Raw genomic sequence first — 25,442 nt, 5'->3', positions numbered from 1 at the left:
TGTGTGTTTATGCATGCGCATGTATTCGCTGATGACATTGATTTAATATTATGGATGTGTTGTGCTTCATGTGTTGAAAATGATAATTTACCATTGGGTGTGCACATTTTGCCTCATTAACTAACATGAGAATTTTTTTTTTTCTGGGCAAGTCAAACTCATATTCTTTCACCTTCCTCCAAGATTGTTATTATTGGCCATGAGATGCTAATGTAATTGATATACTGTATGCTTTCTTTACAATATCTGTACAACTGAGGGCCGAAAATAGAAAAGTAGATCTTTTTATGCTCCGTATTTGCTATCTGACAAGTGGACCGAGCGCAGACGGGATTGTGGCCATTTGTACAGTAAACAATCGGGGTCAGGTCCATCGGATCCCTCCATTATTACTCCAACCGCACAGGCGGAGGCTGAGTACTACGATAAATGTAGCCATGGTTTACTGGAACAGCCTGTATGTAATAAAATATAATGAGAGTTGCGTTAGAACAACAGGAAATTAGCGAGAACTGTGCAACAGATGGAAATAGAAATAAATCAAGGCAACAGTGCCAGATTATGGAAGGACAAACCACAGAAGACAAAGCAGTTTTCTAAAGGAATATTGGCACATTTGCTTCATAGCCTTTATGTCCTTTTACGGCTAAACAGCAAATGGAGCCAGGCCAGTCTGCAAAAGTTATACATGCACCGATGTTCTGTTGCGGCATCATCAACTTTGAGTTTGATGTCATTATTCACACATCTGCGGCTGATACTACAAAACTAACTGACCATCTGACGAGGTGTTTGCGGCTTTCGGTGCACCAGTCTTCCCGCGGGGGACGTCAAGATGAAAGAGAGAAACCCTTTTATTTGCACATGACCTAATCTTTAAGATGGGGCAACTGCTGCATGTATGAATGCCGCACTAGTGCTCTCTCGTACTTGAACGTCTGAATCTAAGTGCATAGCCTCCATCATACTGAGTCCGATCATCACCAGTCTACTAAAACTTTTTAAAGCATTGTGTGTTCAAGAAGTACGGAAGGGTATTACTGCCACACACCCCAAAAAAAGGTCGTGTTTCACATAATTATGTGAAGCTTTTTTGGTGTGGCAGTAATACGCCTCCGTAAAGAAGGGTATTTGACCAAGTCAAGACACAAACACTTCACACCACTCATTCAATACTTATTTCAGTTTGTAGGCATGTCTCAGTTAGCTTACGGCCATGCTACCCTGAGAACGCCCGATCTCGTCAGATCTCGGAAGCTAGGTGGGTTTGGCCCTGGTTAGTAGTTGGATGGGATGAGACCGCCTGGGAATACCAGGTACTGTAAGCTTCTCTCCCCGGCTAAATACAAAGGGGTTGCGTCAGGAAGGGTATCTGGCGTAAAACTGTGCCAAACAAATATGCGTTCATTTTAGATGACACGCTGTGGCGACTCCTAATGGGTCAAGCCGAAAGGAAAAGAAGAAGAAGGCGTCTCTCAGTTAAGGTCGAATACACCTGGCGAAGCTGTCTGGGTTTTCCGGTGCTGTGAAATGCAGCCTGCTTTTATTTTATTTTGGAAGGACGCAACTGGAAGGCCTATATTCTTTCCCCAGCCTGAAATATCTCAGAATGTCTTTGCCATCTGGAGGGAGGCCTACAATTGTGGGATGTTGAACCCACACTGCACTGCTCCAAATTAGTGTCAATTGAATGTGTTTTTTGGGCTCTATTTCTACAAGCTGTGTCCCAGTTTTAAATTGCAGCCGCAACAGGAGTGTCTCCATGGCCTACTCGCATGCGAGCTCACCTGCATTATCAGCACATCTTACAGCCCAAGAAGGCTCTACCGGCCTTCTAAATGAGTAAAATTAGGACACATTTCTTCCCCCAGTTCCTAGACTAAGAGTCCAGACCAGTCTTATGATATGGGCCTTTCTATGATGCTGGCTTTCCCAGACTTCCTCAGATCAAGACAAATTGGATCCTCCCTGTGACCCAGACCAAATAAATTACCCAATTTCTGCAAATAGTGTCCTGGAGTTCATTTACTCTACAGTAACTCAACTGAGGGGAGGAGTTTTTTTGGCATCATTTTAACAGAAGTAACAAAGTAAGGATTTATTTAACGTGAATCTGGACTTTAAGGGAGAAATCCAGTGGTTTGCATGAACAGTGTATCCAATAGGTCATGTAATATGTACCATATTTTGACAATTTGATGTTAAATCGTCTCTCATTTAATAGTATTTTGTGAAGATTTTTATCGACAATTACGAACTTTCAGGGGCGCTGTCATTTTCACGAGTCACATTATCTACGTGGGCATATGTGACGTGTACCGTGCCGTTCCAAATGCTGGATTACAAGGGAGAGCATTTTGCCCAGCGCTCATTTCTCAGATTTAACCTCATCTGATGAAGAAATAGAAGTATCCGTTGATCGGGAAGATGGAGGAATACTTCCATACAGATTTGAACCTGTGGCTGTAATTAATGTTGAATATTCGGATGGTTCTTCGGGCAAAAGACGCTGAGTCTGACTACTCGGAGGCCTACACACGACATAAGTGAGTAAAAAAAAACCCCCGGGAGCTCCGGGCCGGCAGCCGCAAGTGGTTCGTCGGACGGGAATGACGCCACGAGCCGAGGTTCCAGGCGGTGGGGGCCATTAGCGCCGGACACCGAAGCTAGGCTAAAGGCCTCTGCTGCCACCGAAGGCGGGCCATGAGCTCCGGCGGCGGGCTGCGAGCCGAGCTTTGACGTCTGGGAAGGCCTTTAGCCGAGCTTCGGTGGCGGCGGAGGCCTTTAGCCTAGCTTCGGCGTCCGGGGTTATCGAAGGGGGCAGCGGCGGGCCACGAACTGAGCTTCCAGGCAGCGGAGAAATCGGCTCGCGGCCTGCCGCCAGTGCTCGCTCATCAGATTCCGCGTCATTTCCATCCAAAGAACCATCTGTGGCTGCCGGCCCGGAGCTCCCAGGGTCCTTTGTTTATGCACTTATGTCACGCGTAGGCCTCCATATAATCAGACTCCGCGTCATTCAGTCCAAAGAAACATCCGAACATTCAACATTAATTACAGCCACAGGTTCAAATCTGGATGGAAGTATTCCTCCGTCTTCCCGATCAAGTGATACTGCTATTTCTTTATCAGATTAGGATAAATCTGAGAAATCAGCGCTGGGCATCATGGTGTCCCATGTAATCCAGCGTTTGGAACGGCATGGAACACGTCACATACGCCCACGTACATCATGAAATCATAAAAATCTTCTCAAAACACTATTACACAAGAGAGAATTTAGCATCACATTGTCAAAATAGGGTACATATTACATGACCTATTGGATACACTGTTCATGCAAAGCACTGGATTTCTCCTTTAAAACAAAGCCAAATGGACTGCAGTGGACGTGCACTGTACGCAGGGAATAGGGAGAGGCCTGGAGCGCAAATACCGAAAATCTGCAGGTAATTGATGCACGTTCCAAATGCATTGTGAGAAACAAAAATGGAATCAGCACAGCTAAGATGCCAAGATGCTTTTCTTACCTGGCCTTCATTCAGATGGCTTGCATGTGCTACTATTGCTCTTGCAACAGTGATTAAGCACAGCAAAAAATTGCTACTGTATATTATATATCTATATATATATATATATCTATATCTATATATCTATATATATCTATATATATCTATATATATATATATATATATATATATATATATATAGTAGTGGTACGCTCGCCTGACATTAGGGCACGCCGTGTGTGTTCAGTTCCCAATTTGCCAGTGGGAATGTGAGTATGAATGGTCGTCTGTCCCTTTATGTGATTGGCTGGTGACCAGTCCGAGGTGTAATAATCCTTTTGCTTTGAGTCAGATCCAGCTCACCTGAAACTCTGAATAGGCTAAGATTTATAGAAAACGGACAGATGGATGTTTTAGATGTGTTCCGTGTTGTTGCTTATCTCAGCGTGATGTGTGTCAACAAGAATCAACAACATTTGAGTGATTAGGATGATTGGTGCACCTCCGAATGAAGTGCAGCGTTCCGCTAATGCGATGTGTCAGCTTGTCTGGCCCGTATTTTTCAGTGCCGGTTTCTCGTGGTGTGACAGAGAAAATATTGCAAGATTATGTCACAGAGTCTCTAGCTGGACGACGTAAAAAAAAAAAAAGACGTCAGCCAATGTTCCATCTAAACTGTGCGCGTGCACGATTGTGCACCGCTGATGCAGTCTCTTCGCAGATATTCTGCATTGCGTGCAAAAAATAATAATAATAATCCAATGCAAATTGAAAGTATAACATACAGCTATTCAGTTTGTGGCATTTTGCAATGTCATTCAATGAGTGAGGGATGACTGGTTGTTACATCCATAGGCACAATTCACATACGTACTGTAAAAAATGAAAAGAAGAGGCCACTGGTTTCTTTTAGGCAGCACACGGAACTTTCTCTAACAATGACCACTGTTCTGCCACACTTTCTTTTTCCTTGTTTACCTTACACACACCCCCCATCCCCGCTCTTAAAAACATACACTCATAATTACAAATGTTACAGTACTTACGCAGCTCATCAATGTGTTTTATAATGACAGCAACCACCACCGCTGCTTTTTTTTTTAGCAACACAGTCTGGGCAATGTAGAGCAGAGACGAGCGAGACATGCTGCATATGTTTACTTTTGATATTAATGGAGACATTTAAAAAAGAAATGCTGTTGTTTTAAGATGGAATGACTGTCGGAGTATGTGAATAATCGAAGAAAAAGTGGTTAAACTGGACGAGATTTTCTCTTTACCGAGTGGGAAAGGTCTGGTCTCTGGCCAAAGCAGAAAGTGCAGGATGAGATGACGTTGGTGGCTCGCGAGAGGCTGGCTGCTTGAAATGTAGATCTTGGGGTAAAAAAGTCTGGCCACCCCTGCTCTAGCTTGTCTGTGGTTGACAGTGATTGGTGATTTTTAACCTATGTTTGGTCTGAAAATGAAGCAAAAGCTTCTCTTTAGGTTTGAAAAATGTTGACAACGAATGTGCTTTTTCGTTTCATTATTTCTGGTCTCATGATATGAATCTTAAAACAAATTGTTTTACTTCACATTGACACTGCCTGATCTCAATCTTCTTAGACTTCAGGTCTGAAGCCCAGACACCTTGTACCACTGAAAAATGTCTCCTCGTGGGTCGAACCATCCTTCTGATTATTGCAGAGTGCTGAATCATAAGGACTTGGATTGAGTGGCCTCAGGGAGCAGTCGTCACTTCGAGAAATCCATCAGACGAGCCGCAGGATTCAGTGCAATTAGTCTTGTGGTGGCATGTCAAGGTTGTTTTCCCATCCAACATACTTATTGTTTTTCATATCACCTTGAAGACATTTTACAGATTTTTTTACATCATCGATGGTGAAGTTTTGAATTCGGGTTAGATGACTTTTTATAACATCAAAAGTGGTGACCGCAGATGCCGTGTGATCTTGTCCCCCTCGTTCATCCTCCATTTGTTCACTATTATCCTCCCTCATTCAACTGTAGCCCACCTTGAGCCCAAAATCTCCTCACAACATGTTGCTTACTGATGGGACTCACCGACCGGCGTGTGATTAGCGACAACCCGCAAAGCCTCACCGGGGGTGGCTCAACCTACTCCCTCCCGCAAACACAACAGCGCACCTACAGTAGATTTGTTTTTCCAGCAAAGTTCATGAGGGCTCATTTGTGCTACAAGCAGTGTTGACATTACTGCACTTAAGAAATGAAAAATGTTCATTGCGTTGTAATTTGACATTTGGCAATGATGTGGCTTGGCTTTGTTTTCTGTTTGTGTGCACTTTTTAGCTCAACCATAACTCGTCCCTTGATTGTCAATTATGTCGTTTTGCAAATTGCATGAGTGCGGAAGGGTTTCCATTCCACACGCAAGCCCAGTGATGTCATTTTGCCCGCGTCGTATTCTCATCTTGCGGTGCATTCACTTCGCATCATGCTGTGAGGAGCATATGTCAGCTCCTGTGACTGCCTGTTGACGGCAGGGCTAATTGTAATGCTGCGTGTTTTTGTTTGTCAGGATTTTTTAATTTTTGCAAAAAAAAAAAACAAAAAAAAAGGTCAGACAAAAACACTTGCATGTAAAGTAGATGCGTATTAATGAAGAGCCTGTCTTGTTGTAATCTAGAATTTGTGTGGATGTATCACCTACTTCAATTGGTAATATATTTTAGTCAATATGAAGTAGGTGGACCATGGATTTCATTAATCAGGATGGCCTGCGCAATACAGCATGTAGCCCAGAATTCACAATATAAATACATAACTAAAACATAATAACATAACTCTATAACTACATAATATTTTTGTTAAGTGTCTCTATTTCTACGCTTGTTTATACAGCAAAATAGTTAGTCTTGAAATAATTGCTCCCTCTCTTTGTAACTATCAAGTGATCAAATCCATTAGGCGTGTCCAGACTTTGTAAAGCGACCTTTGAGTCATAAACTCATGGATTGATCCAAAATGATTGACTGATTTCAATCAATGCATGTGCACCCGTTTATGTTTGTATTCAGCAACCGTTCCCCTTCATCCCTCTACGACCTCTCACTTATTCATTCCATTCGATACCCTATACGGTTTCCATTGGGAAGTATTCTACAATTCCCCTTCTCCCTTTCCCAATATGCCTTTCCTGTCTTCCTTTCTGTCCATCACTCCTTCTGCTGACTGCTCGGTGCTTTCGTAGGCATTGTATATTATCTTTATTTGGGCGTGTGCTGCTGTGTGTTGCATTAGCTATGCACACATTTCTTCCTCACATTTTCTATCGTCCGACATAGAGCTTTGGATTGCATGAATCATGAAGCCACTTCTTTAAACCCTCTCCTGTGAGTTTCTCCTAACAATGTATCTTTTTCTTTTTTCAAATATCAACGTCCTGGCACTGCAACGTTGACTTTGGTCCGGTTACTGTGAGAGGGCAGGTTGCCCAGAATGTCAGCACCGAGTGATGACGTCAGCAGCAGACTCTCTGAGGTCTAGGGCTAACCCAGCATGCCTTGCAGGTAGCATTTCTGCAGCGCTCATGAATATTGAAAGGTTACGAGAAGCGCGAGAGGGGAGGCAGGCTTTGGGAGGAAGAAATATGGACATTACGTGTGGCTGAGTGACTAAGGGCGCATTTGTGCGTTTGCATCCACGCTGGCTCGCCCTGTGTCTTAATCTGAAACCAATTAGATGCAGAACAATGCCGAGAAGGAAGTCAACAAAGCCAAAAGCCCGTCTTCTCTGCAATCCAAACGAGTATTCTCTTGCACAGAGTTAGACCAATAAAAATGAGACGCGCCCTAACCAAAAATTAAAAGGGACGCCAATGAATTATGCATTTTGAAGAAAAATGTAACAGGATGCACTTCACTGCAAAAGCAAAAGATGCAAGAACTCCGTGAACACCAGCTTCTATATTTGGCCTACTTGATTTTTTTTTTCCAAAAAGGAAAAAACACATTATGTTCCTGTGTAACATTAAAAAGACGAGCCTCTCATTTTGAGTCATGCTGCTAAACCTCACAATTTGTTTGGTTATTTGCAAACTTTCCCATTACGCTATGTAATATGTGGAATTATTTATTACAGAGTCCAAACTGTTACTACTATGAATTCAGCCAGTAAAGGCCCGTTTGACAGCTACTTCTGTTTGACCCAGTTTTCTATCTGCTTTGTCCATATTTGGCTAAGACCACCCCTTTTTCTCTGATTGGTTGCCTCCGTGTAGAAGACCCACCCACTTTGTGAGAACACACATTTGTTTTGTTGACAGCGCTGGCTCAGGAGCGGAGAGGTAGGCGGAGTTCTTTGCTACTGACTTAAATACTAAGATATACAGTATAAATTTCCCTGACCTGATTTCAGGCCTCTCGGTAGAAAAATGTCTGGTGCTCAGGAATGTGTGGATGATTTGAATTAATATTTCCCATTTACTGAGACGCAACAATTTTTACCATCTTATAAATCATTTTTTTAAATGCGAGAGACCTTTCCTTGTGCCTCGGATGACTTTGGCATTGTTATTGGCTTTGAATCCCCCAAAACAACCTTACAATTTCTATAAAAGGTGAGGATACAGAATGTAGGCAGGGAAAAAAAGTATGCCTTAATTGCAATGGTGTGCTGAAGCAATGGCCTGACACAGGCTATAAATATTTCAGATGCTCCGCTTTAGCGCGGGGAATAAAGAGACAACAGGAAGATCCTTGTTCTGATGTCTTATCATTGTTTGACTGGCAATGAGAAATTTGGCACTCAGCAAAATAGATGGCACGTTTGCAACCGTTCTTTTGCGAAGACATGAAGAAATATTTTGCAGGCATCACGCGGGCTTTTTAGGAGAATATGACACAGAACTACAATTCTTCACTCCAGATTTTGTTTTTAATCTTGTTTTAATCTGGGCCATTACCAGCGCATCGCAGATCATTGCCACATTTGATGAAGGAGTCGTATCAACAGAAGAGACACCATGTTAAAATATGCATGGACTGCACGAGAATGTCTTCAACGCTTGTTAGTGGAGGAGAAAAAAAAGAAGAAAAATCCAGAAATCACAATGTATGATTTATTTGTGTGATAAAGCTCTAAATAAGTATTTGAACACCTGTCAATCAACTAGAATTCTGACCCTCAAAGACCTGTTAGTCCGCCTTTAAAAGTCCTCCCCCACTTTATGTATCATCCTGAAACCTGTGTGAGATCGTTAGCTGCATAAAGAGACCCGTCTACCCCCTACAATCAGTAAGACTCAAACTTGTAACATGGCAAAGACCAAAGAACTGTCCAAAGACACCAGAGACAAAATTGTACAACTCCACACAGCTGGAAAGGGCTTTGTTGAAATTGTTAAGCAGCTTGGCGAAATGATTGTGATTTCTAAGTGGAACTTGCAATATAGCAAGGTGTTCAAATATTTATTTTCTTCACTGCACGTGCATCCTATGGCTAATGTGTAAGTTTACCTGTTCCTTGTCCTTCTATTAACCATAATATGGTGTTGTAGCCCTTTGCAGGTAATTTAGTCCTAGATGTAGGACACCAAAAACTGAAGTGCACTATTACTGTGACTTGGGAGCAAGTCATATACTGTAACAATAACGGTGCAAATTTTAAGCAATAAGATACTTTGCACCATATCCCCCCTCTGTGTATGACTTTGACTGGCTTGTCTATAGAGTCTGGAGTGCTACCACTCTCGTATCACATTAAAACTGGAGCAGCTGCCACTCTGTGGAGCCCAGCTATTGATTTTTAATTCTCAGCGCGGTGACTTCATCTTGACATCGATCTGTGCCACTTTCCTGCATGGAAATGTATAGCTGCGCTATTCAATTTGTGAATGGATGCTACCAATATTACTATTGTGTTTGGATATAGTTTGGAAAGCAATTTTGCCTGCGTGTACTTTAGGCTACAGTTTGGCACTTCCTGCATTCTGATTAGGTTTTGAGTCTCAGAGCATCAAATTGATTTTATTTAAAGTGTTTTGTCGTGTTATGAGATAAACATTGATTGTCAATTGCTCCAATTGATGTAGGTGGCACATTCACTGTTATACTGCCTTTTTGTATCGTATGGGCAGCTTCTGTGATGGTGGAGGCGGATGGTCTAGGAAATGTCAGCCGGAATGCACAGCCTGCCACAATTTGAGGGTGAAAAGTGATATACGAAGTTGCAGGCCGCCGCCGAGCTCGCTCGTCAGACTCCGCGTGATCCCCGTCCGAAGAACCCGGGGGCCTTTGTTTACATGCACTGTCTTCCCGATCAACCGATACTGCGATTTATTCATCAGATGAGGATAAATCCAAGAAATCAGCACTGGGCATAATGGTGTCCCATGTAATCGAGCCTTTGTGGCGGCACGGTACACGTCACATACGCCCACGTAGATCATGTGACTCGCGAAAATGACAGCGCCCCTGAAAATTCATCATTGCCGATAAAAATCTTTTCAAAACACGATTAAATGAGAGAGGATTTAACATCACATTGTCAAAGTAGGGTGCATATTACATGACCTATTGATACACTGTCATGCAAAGCACTGGTTTTCCCCTTTAAGTGCTGTATAAGTAAACTCGACTCGCTGCGTATACGTTGGGTTCACATCTATGACGGGAAGTATCTGTTAGAACACACCCAGTACGATATGCTGCGAGAATTGGCCGTCAGAAGAAGGATCATATGTGTTTGTGTTTGCTTACTTGCTTGTTCATCACTCTTCTGCACTAGAAGTAGGTCTTTGTTCCAATCTGTGACGGTTCATTAATGTGATCCATCGTTTAACCAACATCCTGTTTTGCCCTCCCACTTATTTTTAGTGTCTTTTCACTGTTTGTCTGCTTGTATCTTCAGAGGTAGTTTTTGTATACTAGAGCTCTTGTTTGCGGCGCAAAATGAACTAGTTTCTGCATAAGAGTCAGTTAGATTCTGCTATATCTAGTGACTTTAATTTGATTGTAATTTATAAAAATGTGGCTTTCTTTCGACAAAGCAAAGCAAATGTATTTGTATAGTGCATTACATACACGAGGTAACTCAATGTGCTTTACATGATTAAAGGCATTTGAAAAAAAAGAGATATAATATTTAAAATGGCATAAAAATGACAAACAAAATATTACTACTAGTATTACAATTAAAACCGCATACAGTGCAAGTAATATGATCAAAAAGTGGATATATTGTAAAAAACATGAGAAGGCAGTTTTTGTGATTGATTTGATATGATTGTTGAAAGTCAGGTTGGAATCAATCAGAACACCAAGGTTTCGGACTTGTTCTTTGGTTTTTAAAGATAGAGAGTCCAGGTGTTTACTAACAGCAATTCTCTTTTTCTTGTTGCCAAAAACAATTGTCTCAGTTTTGTTGTGATTTAGTTGAAGAAAATTTTGGCTCATCCAGTTATTTATCTGATTTAGACAGTGGCACAATACCGGAATTGAACTGCAGTCATCTGGAGACACTGCTAAATTACTGTAACTGTGTGTCATCTGCATAGCTATAGTAGTCAAAATTAAAGTTTTGAAGAATTTGAACCAAGGGGTAGCATATACAGGCAGAATAGGAGAGGTCAGAGAACTGACCCCTGAGGGACCCCATAGTTCATTGCCATTCGCTGAGATCGAGCACCTCCAATGGTCACAAAGTAGCTCCTTTCCTCCACGAAGGACCTAAACCATTTACACCAACAGTGTTAAGGTAGGTCGGTGACAATTGGACGCGCTTTGAGTTATGCTGCTTTTATTCTAAACACGGTGCTGTACGCATGTTGTTATTTTATTAACTTGCACAGGTCCCTACAGTATTTTTTTGAGACCACAAAAGATGGTTATTAAATAAAGGGAATTGGATATTTGTTTATTCACTTGCGCCAAGGGGATGCACTATATAGTTTGGCAGGTGCATCAACTGGGGAGTTTTTTTTTGTTTTATTTTGGGCTTATGGTAAGAAAAAAAATGCTGTGAAGTTATTGAGAGAAGTCAGTGTTCTTCACCATGTCATTACTTTTTGGGGTCACAACCTTGGTTTCCTCCGTATCAGATATTGCAGAAAAGTAACTAGCTTTGTCAGAATGTGCTCTCACTTCACCACAGATGAGACGAAGCACATTCAGATAATTGTGTAGAACACTTGAAATTTCCAATTTTGTGTTGTTACAAGTACAAAGCTAAAAAAAAAAAGAAAAAATCAGATTATATAATGGAAATGATAGCGGGGATGTTTGTTTAACTGTCTTGAAATGAGGTTCAATTAGACTAGTTCATGGAAAAGGAGGGAGGAGGAAATAATCACATTTGTTTGAAGACGCAATTTAATGGAACACATACTCTTCTGCTTGTGCATCAGAGATAAAGAGATGTGAGAGAGAAGTTCGGAATCATCAAAGCCCTCGGGATGAACAACTCAAACTGACACGTAATGATGCTGCCGAAAGGAGGGTAGGAATGGTTCGAGAAAATGGAATATTGCAAGTCTCTCATTGTACAGGTCAGCTGTATTGACCGATGAAAAAAATACAAATAAATGTAGTCGGGCGAGCACACTCCAAGACACAAAGCTCACACACATATTCTCCTGTGAGATCAGACGGGCAGACAGCACGCCACGCGTCAAAATGTGCGCTCAGCTATGACTGCACGGCTCGCTGCGTGGGTGACGCTCCATTGTATACATTTTGAGACTATCTGTGATACCATTGTCTTGTATACTGTATAGTTTTGCTTCAAAGTGGAATAGGATTTATAACCTGAAGGCCAGATATTTATCGTTTTATATATATATATATATATATAAACATTAACTAAATGCAATATTTTAAGTAGCATTTTTACACTCTTCAGTGGGACGTGCAAGTACAGTGGAAGCTTGTTTTTTGTGATTAATCTGTTCCAGAAAGTCTGACTAAAACCAATTTGTGTGAAAACTGGTGCAATATTTCTAATAGGAAGTAATGTAAATCCCATTAATCCATTCCAAACGCTCCAATAAATTAACAAAAAGACATTTCAGTCAAACATATAGAAAACAATTAAAATGTATATATAAAAAGCTAAAGAAGTCCATAAATGAATACTAAGTCACTTTAACCTCTGTTGAAGGTTTGAAGGTAGAACATTTTTATAGTAAGCGAAAAGGAAAGAGGTAGAAGAAGTTAAATTTTTTTCAATGCACATATTGTGATTTCCTATGCAACCACAAAAACACAAAGCCAAAGAAAAAGCAAAACATGTGGAGTTAATCCTTAATTTTTTTTAAAAATTGCTGTAATATTTTTTGAACTTGCACATACTGTAAAGACAAATTGAACTTGTTTTTTTTTCAGTACATTTTGGTTGAACCCCAAATTATATAACTCTTCAGTCTTTTGCTTTTTTTCAAGTTGACACAGTAAAGTGGTTCCCAAAGTTGATTCCATGCCCCATTAGCACTCACTCTGGACAGACATGCGGTATGAAAAATAATGGATGGTTGAATCTCCTCAAGTGTGTTTTGAGATGATTGGAGAGTTCTGCTCGAGTGTATTTTTTGACTTGTTTTTAACATTCGTCATCCGTCTTCATTGCAGGCCGACGCTGCCACCAGTTTTCTTCGTGCAGCTCGTTCGGGCAACCTGGACAAAGCTCTGGATCACATCAAAAATGGACTGGACATCAATATAGCTAATCAAGTAAGCACATCACAATAAAATGCGATCACGCTCTATTTGGATGTATATTTCCATGATTGATAACTTGTAGATCACTGTATTTTAATACCTGATATGAGAGCCAATCAGCAATCAGCCACCTGACTTGCAAAAGTACACTTGAATCAACCACAAGTCAGAGAGCCAAAATGAACAAAGTGGAATGAGCTCATCGCCGGTCGGAAAACACTCAATATCAACACCTGATGTGATAAAGAAATGAAGAAAAGACAAAAAGATTCATTAAGTTCATTAAGTCCATTCTTTTTGTCCAAGCACAAAATAACAACCACTTAATTGACATGTCTCAAACGTTTGGATAATAATACTGCTATCACCTTTCTGTTGCCACTTTTTAATTTCATTCTTCAGTGGCGTAACACAATGCCTCCCTCGGTTTCCTCTGGGTGAGTTCACCTCTGTGAAATACGGCGTGAAAAGTGGATGCTGTCAAATTCATCCCAAATTATCTTTGACTGCGTGATACTCTGTCAAGCTTATTACAAGAAATATGTTGCACAAGTCGAGGGGGAAAGTGGGAAGCCGCCATTGTAAAACAAACAGTAGTGCTACTACGCATGTCATATTTTAATACTGACGATATCTTCTTTTATAATTTATTAGCGTCATCTTTTCAATTACGCTACCCTCATCCCCAATGGCTACCTGTCCAGGGTGGACCCCGCCTCTCGCCCAAAGTCAGCTTGGACAGACTCCAGCTCCCTCACGACCCCAATGAGGAGAAATCCGATTAAAAAGTGGATGGATGGATGGATGGATGGATGGATGAAGAAGTAAATAAAAATAGATAAGCTGTATTGCTAGCTCATGGAGCTGTATTTCATAACACGTTGGAAGGTACGAGGATTTCCCACAGTAATGAGGCCATGATTATGAAACAGCCTGAATGAAAACCCTGAAGAATTACATTTTATTCTGCAGAGGACAAACCTTTGCTTTTACTTGAATTCTTTAGTGGATCATTTAATTGCAACGCATAATGTCACTGCGTCCTAGGAGGAAAGTCTGTGTGCAGTATCCTCGCAGGGCAGGGACTAATAAAAAGGACAGAAAAGAGAATTAAAAATGCAAGACTTTGAGATTCTCCACCTTTGTGTAAAGTGGTGTACATGAATGATTCAGTATTTCACATTAACATTCTTTCAATCTTCTGTCTTCAACTTTCTACTCGTTCACATTGTTGCAGTCCTGGAATGGAATGAAATCCAAGCCTTTAAATGTGTATAGTACTCTCTGTCATGAGCCAGCGGCACGGGGGCGGACTCAAATTCAGGACTCCCAGGCAACGACATAATGATCAGAGTGGCTTCATTCCAGAAACAGGTCAATACCAGATGTAGCAGTATGACAAGGCAGAGGCACAAAAATGCTAGACAAAGGCAGGATCCAAAAACATGAAACGTGATCCGATGACTGGAACAAACCAAGAAACTTGACAAGACGTGGACAAACTAAAAGGGCACTGACTCGCTGTGACAAGGATAGCTCTACACTAGACTTACAGTGAGAAAACCAATGTTACTATTTGGTACAGTAGCCTTTGTTTTCAATTACAGAGGTCAAACGTTTACTGTCGTTGTTTACCAGGTTTGCACAGACTGCAGGAGGGATTTTGGCCCACTCCTCCACACAGATCTTCTCTAGATCAGACAGGTTTATGGGCTGTCGCTGAGAAACACGGAGTTTCAGCTCCCTCCAAAGATTTTCTATCCGGTTTAGGTCTGAAGACTGGATAGGCCACGCCAGAACTTTGATATGCTTCTCACGGGGCCACTCCGTGGTTTTCCTGGCTTTGTGCTTCGGGTCACTGTTATGTTGAAAGACCCAGCCACAACCCATCTTCAATGGTCTCACTGAGGGAAAGAGGTTGTTCCCCAAAATCTCACAATACATGGCCGTGGTCATCCTCTCCTTAATACAGTGCAGTCGTCCTGTCCCATGTGCAGAAAAACACCCCCAAAGCATGATGCTACCACCCCCATGCTTCACAGTAGGGATGGTGTTCTTGGAATGGAACTCATCATTTGTCTTCCTCCAAACACGGTGAGTGGAATTATGACCAAAAAGATCCATTTTGGTCTCATCTGACCACAAAACCTTCTCCCATGACTCCTCTGTATCATCCAAACGGTCGTTGGCAAACTTAAGACGGGCCTTGAGATGTGCTGGTTTAAGCAGGGGAACCTTCCGTGCCATGCATGATTTCAAACCATGATGTCCTAGTATATTACCAACAGTCACCTTGGAAACAGTGGTCCCAGCCCTTTTCAGGTCATTGACCAGGTCCTGTCATGTAGTCCTGGTCTGATTCCTCACCTTTCTAAGGATCATTGAGACCCCACGAGGTGATATCTTGCATGGGGCTCCACTCCGATTGAGATTGACTGTCATGTTTAACTTCTTCCATTTTCTAATGATTGCGCCAACAGTGGACCCTTTCTCACCAAGCTGCTTGGAAATTTCTCCGCACCCCTTTCCAGCCGTGTGGAGTTGTACAATTTTGTCTTTGGTGTCTTTGGACAGCTCTTTCTTCTTGGCCATTTTCCAAGTTTGAATCTTACTGATTGGATGGAGTGGACAGGTTTCTTTATGCAGCTAACAACCTCACACATGTGCATCTGATTCAGGATAAAACATGGAGTGGGGGTGGACTTTTAAAGGTGGATTAACAAGTCTTCTTTTTAGATTATCTCTCTCACAGTGGACATGCACCCATGATGAAAATTTCAGACCCCTCCAGGATTTCTAAGTGGGATAACTAGCAATATAGCAGGGTGTTCAAATACTTATTTTCTTCATTGTATATCTCGTAGTCACGTGCATTCTTGTCATAGCAGTATACATTTCAATGTGAAAACAGTGTGGACACCAGAGAGTCCTGGAGGTCAGGGTGCGTTTGGGAAAGATAAGGGAAAAGGGACACACAACAGAGGCTGCTTGCTCATTATTACTATCGTCGCACTGTGCGTTTTGTCAGAACACGCTAGCTATTTTTAGAGAGGCGGTCGGTAGCGAGATGAGGGAAGTGCTGCGCAGTGAGAGGAGGCAGGTATGTTGCAGGGTTTTCAACCAATGAGATTTTGAAATCAGGACTGAGAGTCCATCCACGCTGGCGGCTTTTAAAACACACTTGGACTTTGAAGCCTTGGATCCGTCAATGTCGTGTTAAAGCTTTGTTTGCCGGCCAGGTGTCTGATTTAAGCGGATAAAGGTTGTGGAGACGAGTGTGTTACTGCAGCAACTTCAAAGAGCTCCCCTGATTAATTCATTAAATTGCCATAAGAGATGTATGACTTCAGAGTTAATGCAGTACGTCGTTATATTAATCCTGATTATTAATGGGATTATTACAGCATAACTACACACATTTTACGATACAGATAATCTCTTCAAGTGAATACATCTGTAATACTGCCAGCCTTCAGAGATTGAATCTATCTTTTTTCCCTCCCTCCTCAAAGAATGGTCTAAATGGGTTACATCTGGCCTCTAAAGAGGGTCACGTGAAAATGGTCCTGGAGCTCCTCCACTCAGGCATCGAACTGGAGGCCACCACCAAGGTACAGTACATACTTTTTGTTCACTGAACTGACACGGAAAAAGCCCCCCACTACCCCCACCTCTGTTGATGTTTTGTACAAATGGCACTGACACGTAACAGAGAAGGCAAAGTCAACCTGGCAGATAGCTAGAACACAAAAAGAAAGTGCCGATGTAAACTTTAATGCCCTTTTTGCGTCGAAAGCAACACAACATGACATGGATAGTATATGCCATAGAGTTTCGCATGGCAATCATGTGATTGCAGGACGCATCCTCTTGCAGCAATATCCAACGTCACTGGTAAAAGGATAAGGAAGATAAATGCTTGATCATCTGTTATGGGCATTTTGTGTAAAAGGAGTAGATCGGCGCCACAGCGCATTTGTCTAAAATGCAAGCGAGACCGTTGCCGTTTCAAACGGACAAGGGCAATGACTCTGCAACTTGGCCAGTATCTTTTACATCTCTTTCCGTCTCTGTGACCTCCAGAAAGGCAACACTGCTCTCCATATCGCAGCGCTGGCGGGCCAGGAGAAAGTGGTGGCCGAGCTCGTCAATTACGGAGCCAACATTAATGCGCAGTCACATGTGAGTCGCTAAAAGAATGTGGGAGCATGTGCAGAAATGTTTAGATAGAGGTTTGTCTGAATTATGGTCACATAAAATATGGGTATAAAGAGAAAAGGACAATATTATTGCTGAATAATTTCTTATATATGAACATTGTAGACTTTAACCATCATCACCATAACTGTGTATTCCATACAGAAAGGGTTCAGTCCGCTCTACATGGCAGCACAGGAGAACCACCTAGAGGTAGTCAAGTTCCTGCTCGAGAACGGCGCCAATCAGAGTCTCCCCACCGAGGTAGGCATGTGTGTGTTTGCGGAATGACCGTGTTCCAGAGTTCAATAAAACAAAATGCGCTTTATATATGTGTAAAGTATCTGGTGTACATGGAACCCCCATGATCAGTACACGTGTCATGTATCGAGTTTTTTTCCCCCCTTTTATAAGGTCTTTTATAAGGCCATAATAATAAGGACTGTTTTCCAGCCCTGGTGTCAAATAATATCTGATTGTCCCCGCATTTAAAATGAATCGATCTTCTTCCCTATCTGCACCTCCTATTTTGCTTTCCAGGATGGTTTCACTCCTCTGGCAGTGGCCCTGCAGCAGGGCCATGAAAATGTTGTAGCACTGCTCATCAACTATGGCACCAAAGGCAAGGTCCGCCTCCCCGCACTGCACATCGCCGCCCGAAATGATGACACGCGTACCGCCGCTGTGCTCCTGCAGAATGACCCGAATCCTGATGTTCTCAGCAAGGTAAACGCCCCAGATAGTGTAATGGTTGTGTATTTGGTAACTATTATATAAATCTTTTTAAATAAATTGGAAACTACTGTATTTTGTCATTCAGTTACAGTGTTGTGAAAATATTTCAATCCACCGCTGTTAAATTATAAATTAACTGTGATTAACCACTGTTTTTGGAATGCTGAGCCCCACCAAGACCTGATTTTCGCACATAAGTCACATAAATCGTACATTCCAGATAAAGTGAGATAGGCTCCAAGATCTCAAAAAGTAATCTATCTTGCCGATTTCCACAAAAATTCAAAAAGAAATGTAAAATCTATTAGTCTCCAAAGATTACAAACCCATTTTCAAGGTTTTTGGACTCCAGCGAACCACAGTCAGCACCATTTCTCCCACAATGAGAAAACTTTTAACAGTGGTGAAGCTTCTCTGGGGCAACCAGAATAGCTTCAAAGGTGCAACAACAACAAATCCAAGATACCACAAAAAAACCCAGAAAGACATTCGAGAACTATGTAAAGGTCAATTTTCACGACTCAATTATCAGAAAGACACTTGATAAAATCGCATCCACAGGAGAGTTCTGAGGGGGGGAAAAAAAACGACTACTGACCAAAAATAACAAAAGCTCATCGTACATTTAAAAAGAAATATTCTGATAATTCCCAAAGACTTTGAGAGAAGTATTGTGGGGACTGAAAAGACAAAATTTAAATGTAAACAAATCAGATATGATAACACAGTAAGTACTACTTTTTCACTGCATTACGTAACCATTCTGATTTTGACCTTTCACGGACGTCTTGTGTGTCCTTTTTCTTTGCAGACTGGTTTCACCCCACTACATATCGCAGCGCACTACGAGAATATGAGCGTAGCCCAGCTGCTGCTCAACAGAGGAGCCAACGTAAATTTCACTCCGAAGGTCAGCCCTCTTAGCTGCGATTCAAATATTACGCGCCAAGAACACTTCCTCGGCCTTTCCAACTCGTCTTTAAATATTGCTCCCATTACTTTTATTCCACGGATCGCTTTAAAGTAACGTAAATAACAGTTCGTCTCTCTTTCACTAGAATGGCATCACGCCACTCCATATCGCCTCCAGGAGGGGAAATATGATGATGGTCCGACTCCTGCTGGACAGAGGGGCCCAGATAGATGCCAAAACCAAGGTTTTTTTTTTTTTTAGTTCATCTGCTACTACTATTCCAGCACACAAGTCTTGCATTACATCACCGATGGTTGTATAATACTTCAACCCATGTGTTGGCCCTGCCTGCTGAGTTTCTTTGTCTGCTGAGAACTTTTTATCCATTTATGCTTTTTTCTTTGTTTTTTTTTTTGGGCTTGTGTGCACAGGATGAATTGACTCCACTCCACTGTGCAGCCAGAAATGGACACGTTCGCATCATTGAGATCCTGCTGGAACACGGTGCTCCCATCCAAGCTAAAACCAAGGTAGCGTTTAATGAGATACTGTAGATCACGCTCGCTGCGAGATTCTTTCATCTGGTGCTGCGTATTATCTGAGGCTTTCGATGTAATCTGAGTAAATTCAGCGTTACTCAACTGACGCCTTTCCCACATTTCAATTGGCTTATAGGTCAACCTCATCAAAACGTAACCTCAGTCAAGATGACGATCAATTGGCCTTTCTCACAGTGCTTTCCCTCTCGTCTTGTCTCATCACAGAACGGTCTGTCCCCCATCCACATGGCAGCTCAGGGGGATCACATGGACTGCGTGAAACAGCTACTCCAGTACAACGCCGAGATCGACGACATCACGCTGGATCATTTGACCCCTCTTCATGTAGCAGCCCACTGCGGTCACCATCGCATGGCCAAAGTTCTTCTCGACAAGGGGGCAAAGGCCAACGCTCGAGCTTTGGTGATTGTTTATTGTTTGTTTAGTTATTTTTATTCTGTTTATTATACTAAAAATGGTGGCAGGTGAGACCTGACGATTAGAAGAGTCATAGGCTCATATTTACATACAGGTGCACCTTAATACTTAAAGGTCCACTGTCATGAAATGTATGATTTTTAGTATGTTATTATTGGAAAAAAGGGCAGCCAGAATGGACCCATCCGTTTTTTCACCACACAACATGATTTTGTCGTAAATGGCTTTTTGTCACTCCAACCATGAAAATCCACTCAATGGATTTATTTTCAAGAAGAAGCAGGAAGTGACATTAGTATCAGACGCCCGCTCAGGCGGTCTCGTATGTTTCTTCTAGTTTTACCTGCTGGAAGGTAGCGCTTTGTTCCTTCGTGTTAGCCAAAATGCCGGGTCGTTGTATTGCTGGATATTGTTCGAACACTCGGGACGTTGGATTCATTCTTCATACTTTTCAAAAAGACCCGGTTCGTCGTGAAAAATGGATTTCATGGGTGAAAAGGACGAGAGCTTTGTGGGTCCCAAATAAATCCTCTCATAACATAACAAAAGGACGAGAGGCACGGCTTCGCCGCACACGGCTTTGACCCGGCTGGCTCATACATACTGTCTGGGAGTCTGTTGTTAGTTAGAAGTGATCCGCATATCATCTAAATATGGCTCAAAACGATAGGGTAATACTGCCCTGGTCACTTCACTCAATTGTGAGACGTTCTCTTCTTTGAAAAGAGCTTCCGTGTCCCATAGTAGTTGGCACAGCGTGTTTTCAATGGCGAATGTCCGGGTGTGACGTAATGGACAGACGTTGCAGGCAATATGGCGACCACTTGGATGTCGAATGAGACTTCCGCAACTTTGCGCATGGATGACGTGCTCTCCGCTCATATTTATTTTTTCATATGGACATTGAAGTGAATAATGTTATATGTATTTTTCATTACAATATCTACTTGAGAATGTTTATCGGCATGACACTTGACCTTTAAATTGATTATTTATAAACAAAATAATTATTACTCACAACATTAAAAATACAGCGCAGTAGTTACAATCCAACACAACAAAAGGAACCTACGTGGTGTTAAATAATGCATACCCTATATTCTCATATAGTGTTCAAAACCTATGTACATGAGATACAAGCGCAGCTAAGAACAGTGAATTGAAATATTGTGGAAAAGTAAATTTATTTCAGTTTGCTCATTAAATACTATAGCTTCACTAAACAGAAATCATTTCATGGTCATATTTTTGATGACTATAGATTACAACTAACAAAACCCCCAAATTAACCATCTTAAGAAATTGATGTAATATGATGTAAGAAACAATCAAATTAATTCTGACAACATAAATTAGGTAGGAATTGGTTTAATTCTACAATATTCATCTGTTCAGTATACCGTACTGTTTGTGTAGATAATTCATGTTTGATGTTCCTGTGGCCTTTTTTTTTTTTTTTTTTCCTGTCTCCAGAATGGCTTCACACCACTCCACATCGCATGCAAGAAGAACCACATGCGGTCTATGGACTTGCTGCTCAAACACTCTGCTTCCTTAGAAGCCGTCACAGAGGTAGGTCCCTCGTTTCAGAGCCATATAATGTCGCATTCTTTTAGCGCTACTTGTATAAATTGTGTACATGAATTGACCCATATTCCTACTCCTGTCTCTATTTGTGCAGTCTGGCCTCACTCCTCTCCATGTAGCAGCTTTCATGGGTCACTTGAACATAGCAAAAAACCTGCTCCAGCGAGGGGCTTCACCTAATGCTTCTAATGTGGTAAGAACCCCCTCCCTGACAAGTGCAAAATTCCACCAAAGCCAGCTGTGGGTCCAAAGTGTGCCGCTGTGATTTTTCAACAACTTTACGTATTCAGAAGGTGGAGACCCCCCTCCACATGGCCTCGAGAGCAGGACACTGTGAAGTTGCCCAGTTTTTGCTGCAGAATTCAGCACAAGTGGATGCCAAGGCGAAGGTCGGTAGACTTATTTTCATCTGTACAGTTGAAAAATGAAATGCTCCTTTATTCGTGTCCAATGACTTTTTTTTTTTTTTTGTTATTGTTGCCAGGACGACCAGACCCCCCTTCACTGTGCCGCCCGGATGGGTCACAAGGAGCTGGTCAAGCTGCTTCTTGAGCACAAGGCCAACCCTGACTCGTCCACAACGGCAGGGCACACGCCGTTACACATCGCCGGGCGGGAAGGACACATCCACACCATTCGCATTTTGTTAGACGCTGGAGCGCAGCAGACCAAAATGACCAAGGTAAGGTGAATTAATATCGATTACCAGTAAATATTAAATGTCTTTAAAATTAATACTAACCAGTGTTGTCAAAAATCTAGATTTTTTTTCCAAGTGTTAAAAAAAATGCTTTTCAGAAACACTTAATTTTGTGATTTTTCCCCCCTTTTTTATGAATTCTTAAAATTCATTTTAAAATGGGTTTCTAATCCAGTTATTCATATACATACGAGTACAAGATGAAACAGGAAAAAAAACTAATTCTGATTGATCATGAAAAAAAACATTCTTCTTGCAGACATTTATTTATTAATCTAAGGGAAAATGTTATCGTGTTTGTGAAATATCTTTAACAGATATTTATCAATGCTACTGTATAATAATAACATAATCTCAGTAGTGTCTTGATTTACAGGTTAAATAATTTCTGCGCCCACACTGTTAACGCAAAACACTTGTTTCACAGATGATCATTTACCTTTGAAATGAATAGAAATGCCATGAATCCTTTCAAGCCCCACATTGCGCTCCCTCTTGTTTGTGTACTTTGGCCCCCAGGGGTCAGTATAATACAGACAAAGAGAGAAATAAACACTTTCTCCACTACGTAACTTAATACATTGCAGTAATATTGGTAATTTTTCAAGTTAAAGAATATATACTGCAGTACAATTATATTATCATTCTACATATTTTGCTTCACCGTTTGTTTTCAAATGTCCATTACCTGAAGCAAGTTAGAACAATGCGACATTCTGTAGCTGTAATTTGTTACCATGTCTATGGCATTTTGCACTGTGCATTATCATTACGCGAGCTGATGTCCATATTGACAAAAAGGTGTTTGTTTTGTGTTTACATGAAAATTTTAATTTATAATATTCCTGCCATACAGCAGGAAAATTTGAATTTTTCTTTTGGTTTTCGCATGAGCAGAAAGGCTTCACCCCCCTCCATGTGGCCTCGAAATACGGAAAGGTGGATGTAGCAGAGCTCCTTCTCGAGAGAGGCGCCAATCCCAATGCAGCCGGCAAGGTGAGGCAGTCACACGGATACATGACAGAGGCGACATTTCTAACGTGTCATTATTGTAGTATGTTTCATATATGCATATTTTTGTGGAGTTAGTGTGTGTCAGTGCCTTTAATGAGTATGTGTGTATATTTAACAGAACGGTCTGACACCCCTTCACGTGGCCGTTCACCACAACAACCTGGACGTTGTAAAGCTCCTGGTCAGCAAGGGAGGATCCGCACACAGCACTGCCAGAGTAAGACCCAGGCAGACGGACACAGAATGTCACAAAAAATGCTGTGATACATACACACACGCACTGGACAGAAGTACAGTATTTGGACAAAGCTATTAGAGTTTTGGTCTCCATTTTGTGACTGCAACGGCTTGCTCTGTTCTGTGATGACTACAAGATTTTGTGGCGTCTCTTGGGTAATGTCTATTGATTCATAGGGACATTTGTGAGGTTAGACATCTTGACAGTATCTACACTGCAAGCTAGTTATTCAACGCAAAACCCCTACTTGTGCAGATGTTTGCATTTACGGACTTTGTTTTGTGCATACGGAAAAAAATTATTAGTTGAAAAGCTCAGGGTCTTTACCAAAAATTAGAATTGTCTAAAATTAAGAGTCTGTGGGATGGATGCTCTACCCCAGTGGTGGGAAAAGTATGGCTGGTGGGCCACATACAGAACCATTTTGTTCTTCAACCTGTCCAGCGTTTACATTATTGAGACTCCTGAAATAATACTTAACATTTTGGGCATTTATTTTGCAGTTGTTTTTCCTTACCATTTGTTAATTGATTAGCCCTCCTATTATGTTGAGCAATCCAAAAAATATATATATTTTTTTAAATTTAAATATATATTTAGACTAGAGGCAGCACAGTGGGTCAGCTGGTAAAGCGTTGGCCTCACAGTTCTGAGGTCCCGGGTTCAATCCTGGCCCCCCCTGTGTGGAGTTTGCGTGTTCTCCCCGTGCATGCATGGGTTTCCTCTGGGCACTCCGGTTTCCTCCCACATCCCAAAAACATGCAACATTAATTGGACACTCTAAATTGCCCGTAGGTGTGATTGTGAGTGCTGCTGTTTGTCTCGATGTGCCCTGCGATTGGCTGGCAACCAGTTCAGGGTGTACACTGCCTCCTGCCCATTGACAGCTAGGATAGGCTCCAGCACTCCCCACGACCCTTGTGAGGATAAGCAGCTAAGAAAATGGATGGATCGATTTAGAAAAGAAAATATTGTATTTTGCAGAAATAGTTATATACTGTATATACTGAATACTGTAAATTCATGCAATCATGTCTCAATATTTTCACCACACAGTAGATGAAACAATCAGTACTTGACATGCGGTAGCCCGATATTCATTATCCCCTCCAGTTCTTACCCCATCGGAGTTTTGATATTGCACGGCTCACCGGGGGGGCAACGTCTACTCTACTCCCGTCTTCATCTCTCCCTGTAGAACGGTTACACGCCTCTGCATATAGCAGCCAAGCAGAACCAGATGGAAGTAGCCAGTTGCCTGCTGCAGAATGGGGCGTCTCCCAATGCCGAGTCCCTGCAAGGCATCACGCCGCTGCACCTGGCCTCGCAGGAGGGACGGCCCGACATTGTGGCGCTGCTCATCTCCAAACAAGCCAATGTAAATCTAGGAAACAAGGTATTATTGAATGGTTGTTGAATCAGATGAGGCATATACAGTATCATACCTCTTCAGTGTAATTCTTTCATCTTTTTCTCCACAGAATGGATTGACCCCTCTCCATCTGGTGGCCCAAGAGGGCCACGTGGGCATTGCTGACACACTTGTCAAACAGGGAGCGTCTGTTTATGCTGCTTCAAGGGTACTCCAGTGATGAAATATATAACTTGCCTGTTGAAATGTGTTTCCCGTTCAAATACTTGGAATTAACACTCCTCTAATTCTGGATTTAGTTATGTGCTTTCTGTCATTTTCTTTTAGTTTTTGTTGTATTCACTGTAACTTATTGTTTATTCCAGATGGGCTACACACCCCTCCATGTGGCCTGTCACTATGGTAACATCAAGATGGTCAAGTTTCTCCTCCAGCAGCAGGCCCACGTGAACAGTAAAACAAGGGTACATTCCAAAAGTGCTTACAAGATCTTGAAATACTCAACTTATATTAATGCGGGACTTCT

General features: G+C 41.8%; 1 protein-coding gene and 1 pseudogene across 1 annotated transcript in view; both read left to right on the top strand.

The window, feature by feature from the left end:
* The window catches only part of ank1b (ankyrin 1, erythrocytic b), a 72,422-nt gene that overhangs the window by 16,089 nt on the left and 30,891 nt on the right, over positions 1–25,442 (top strand). Inside the window, exons 2-19 of the mRNA XM_061800890.1 lie at positions 13,094–13,195; positions 16,696–16,794; positions 17,267–17,365; positions 17,546–17,644; positions 17,921–18,106; positions 18,927–19,025; positions 19,174–19,272; positions 19,460–19,558; positions 19,793–19,990; positions 21,479–21,577; positions 21,687–21,785; positions 21,883–21,981; positions 22,077–22,274; positions 23,190–23,288; positions 23,425–23,523; positions 24,743–24,940; positions 25,026–25,124; positions 25,282–25,380. Of these exons, the coding sequence (XP_061656874.1) occupies positions 13,094–13,195; positions 16,696–16,794; positions 17,267–17,365; positions 17,546–17,644; positions 17,921–18,106; positions 18,927–19,025; positions 19,174–19,272; positions 19,460–19,558; positions 19,793–19,990; positions 21,479–21,577; positions 21,687–21,785; positions 21,883–21,981; positions 22,077–22,274; positions 23,190–23,288; positions 23,425–23,523; positions 24,743–24,940; positions 25,026–25,124; positions 25,282–25,380 (2,169 nt within the window). The remainder of the gene's footprint in view (positions 1–13,093; positions 13,196–16,695; positions 16,795–17,266; positions 17,366–17,545; positions 17,645–17,920; positions 18,107–18,926; positions 19,026–19,173; positions 19,273–19,459; positions 19,559–19,792; positions 19,991–21,478; positions 21,578–21,686; positions 21,786–21,882; positions 21,982–22,076; positions 22,275–23,189; positions 23,289–23,424; positions 23,524–24,742; positions 24,941–25,025; positions 25,125–25,281; positions 25,381–25,442) is intronic.
* Positions 1,207–1,328, top strand: LOC133491291 (5S ribosomal RNA; annotated as a pseudogene).

This window comes from Syngnathoides biaculeatus, chromosome 17 (genome assembly GCF_019802595.1).
Source record: "Syngnathoides biaculeatus isolate LvHL_M chromosome 17, ASM1980259v1, whole genome shotgun sequence".
In the NCBI taxonomy this organism is placed as follows: domain Eukaryota; kingdom Metazoa; phylum Chordata; class Actinopteri; order Syngnathiformes; family Syngnathidae; genus Syngnathoides; species Syngnathoides biaculeatus.
Note: the sequence above shows the minus strand (reverse complement) of the source record. Positions and strands in the feature narration are given on the sequence as shown.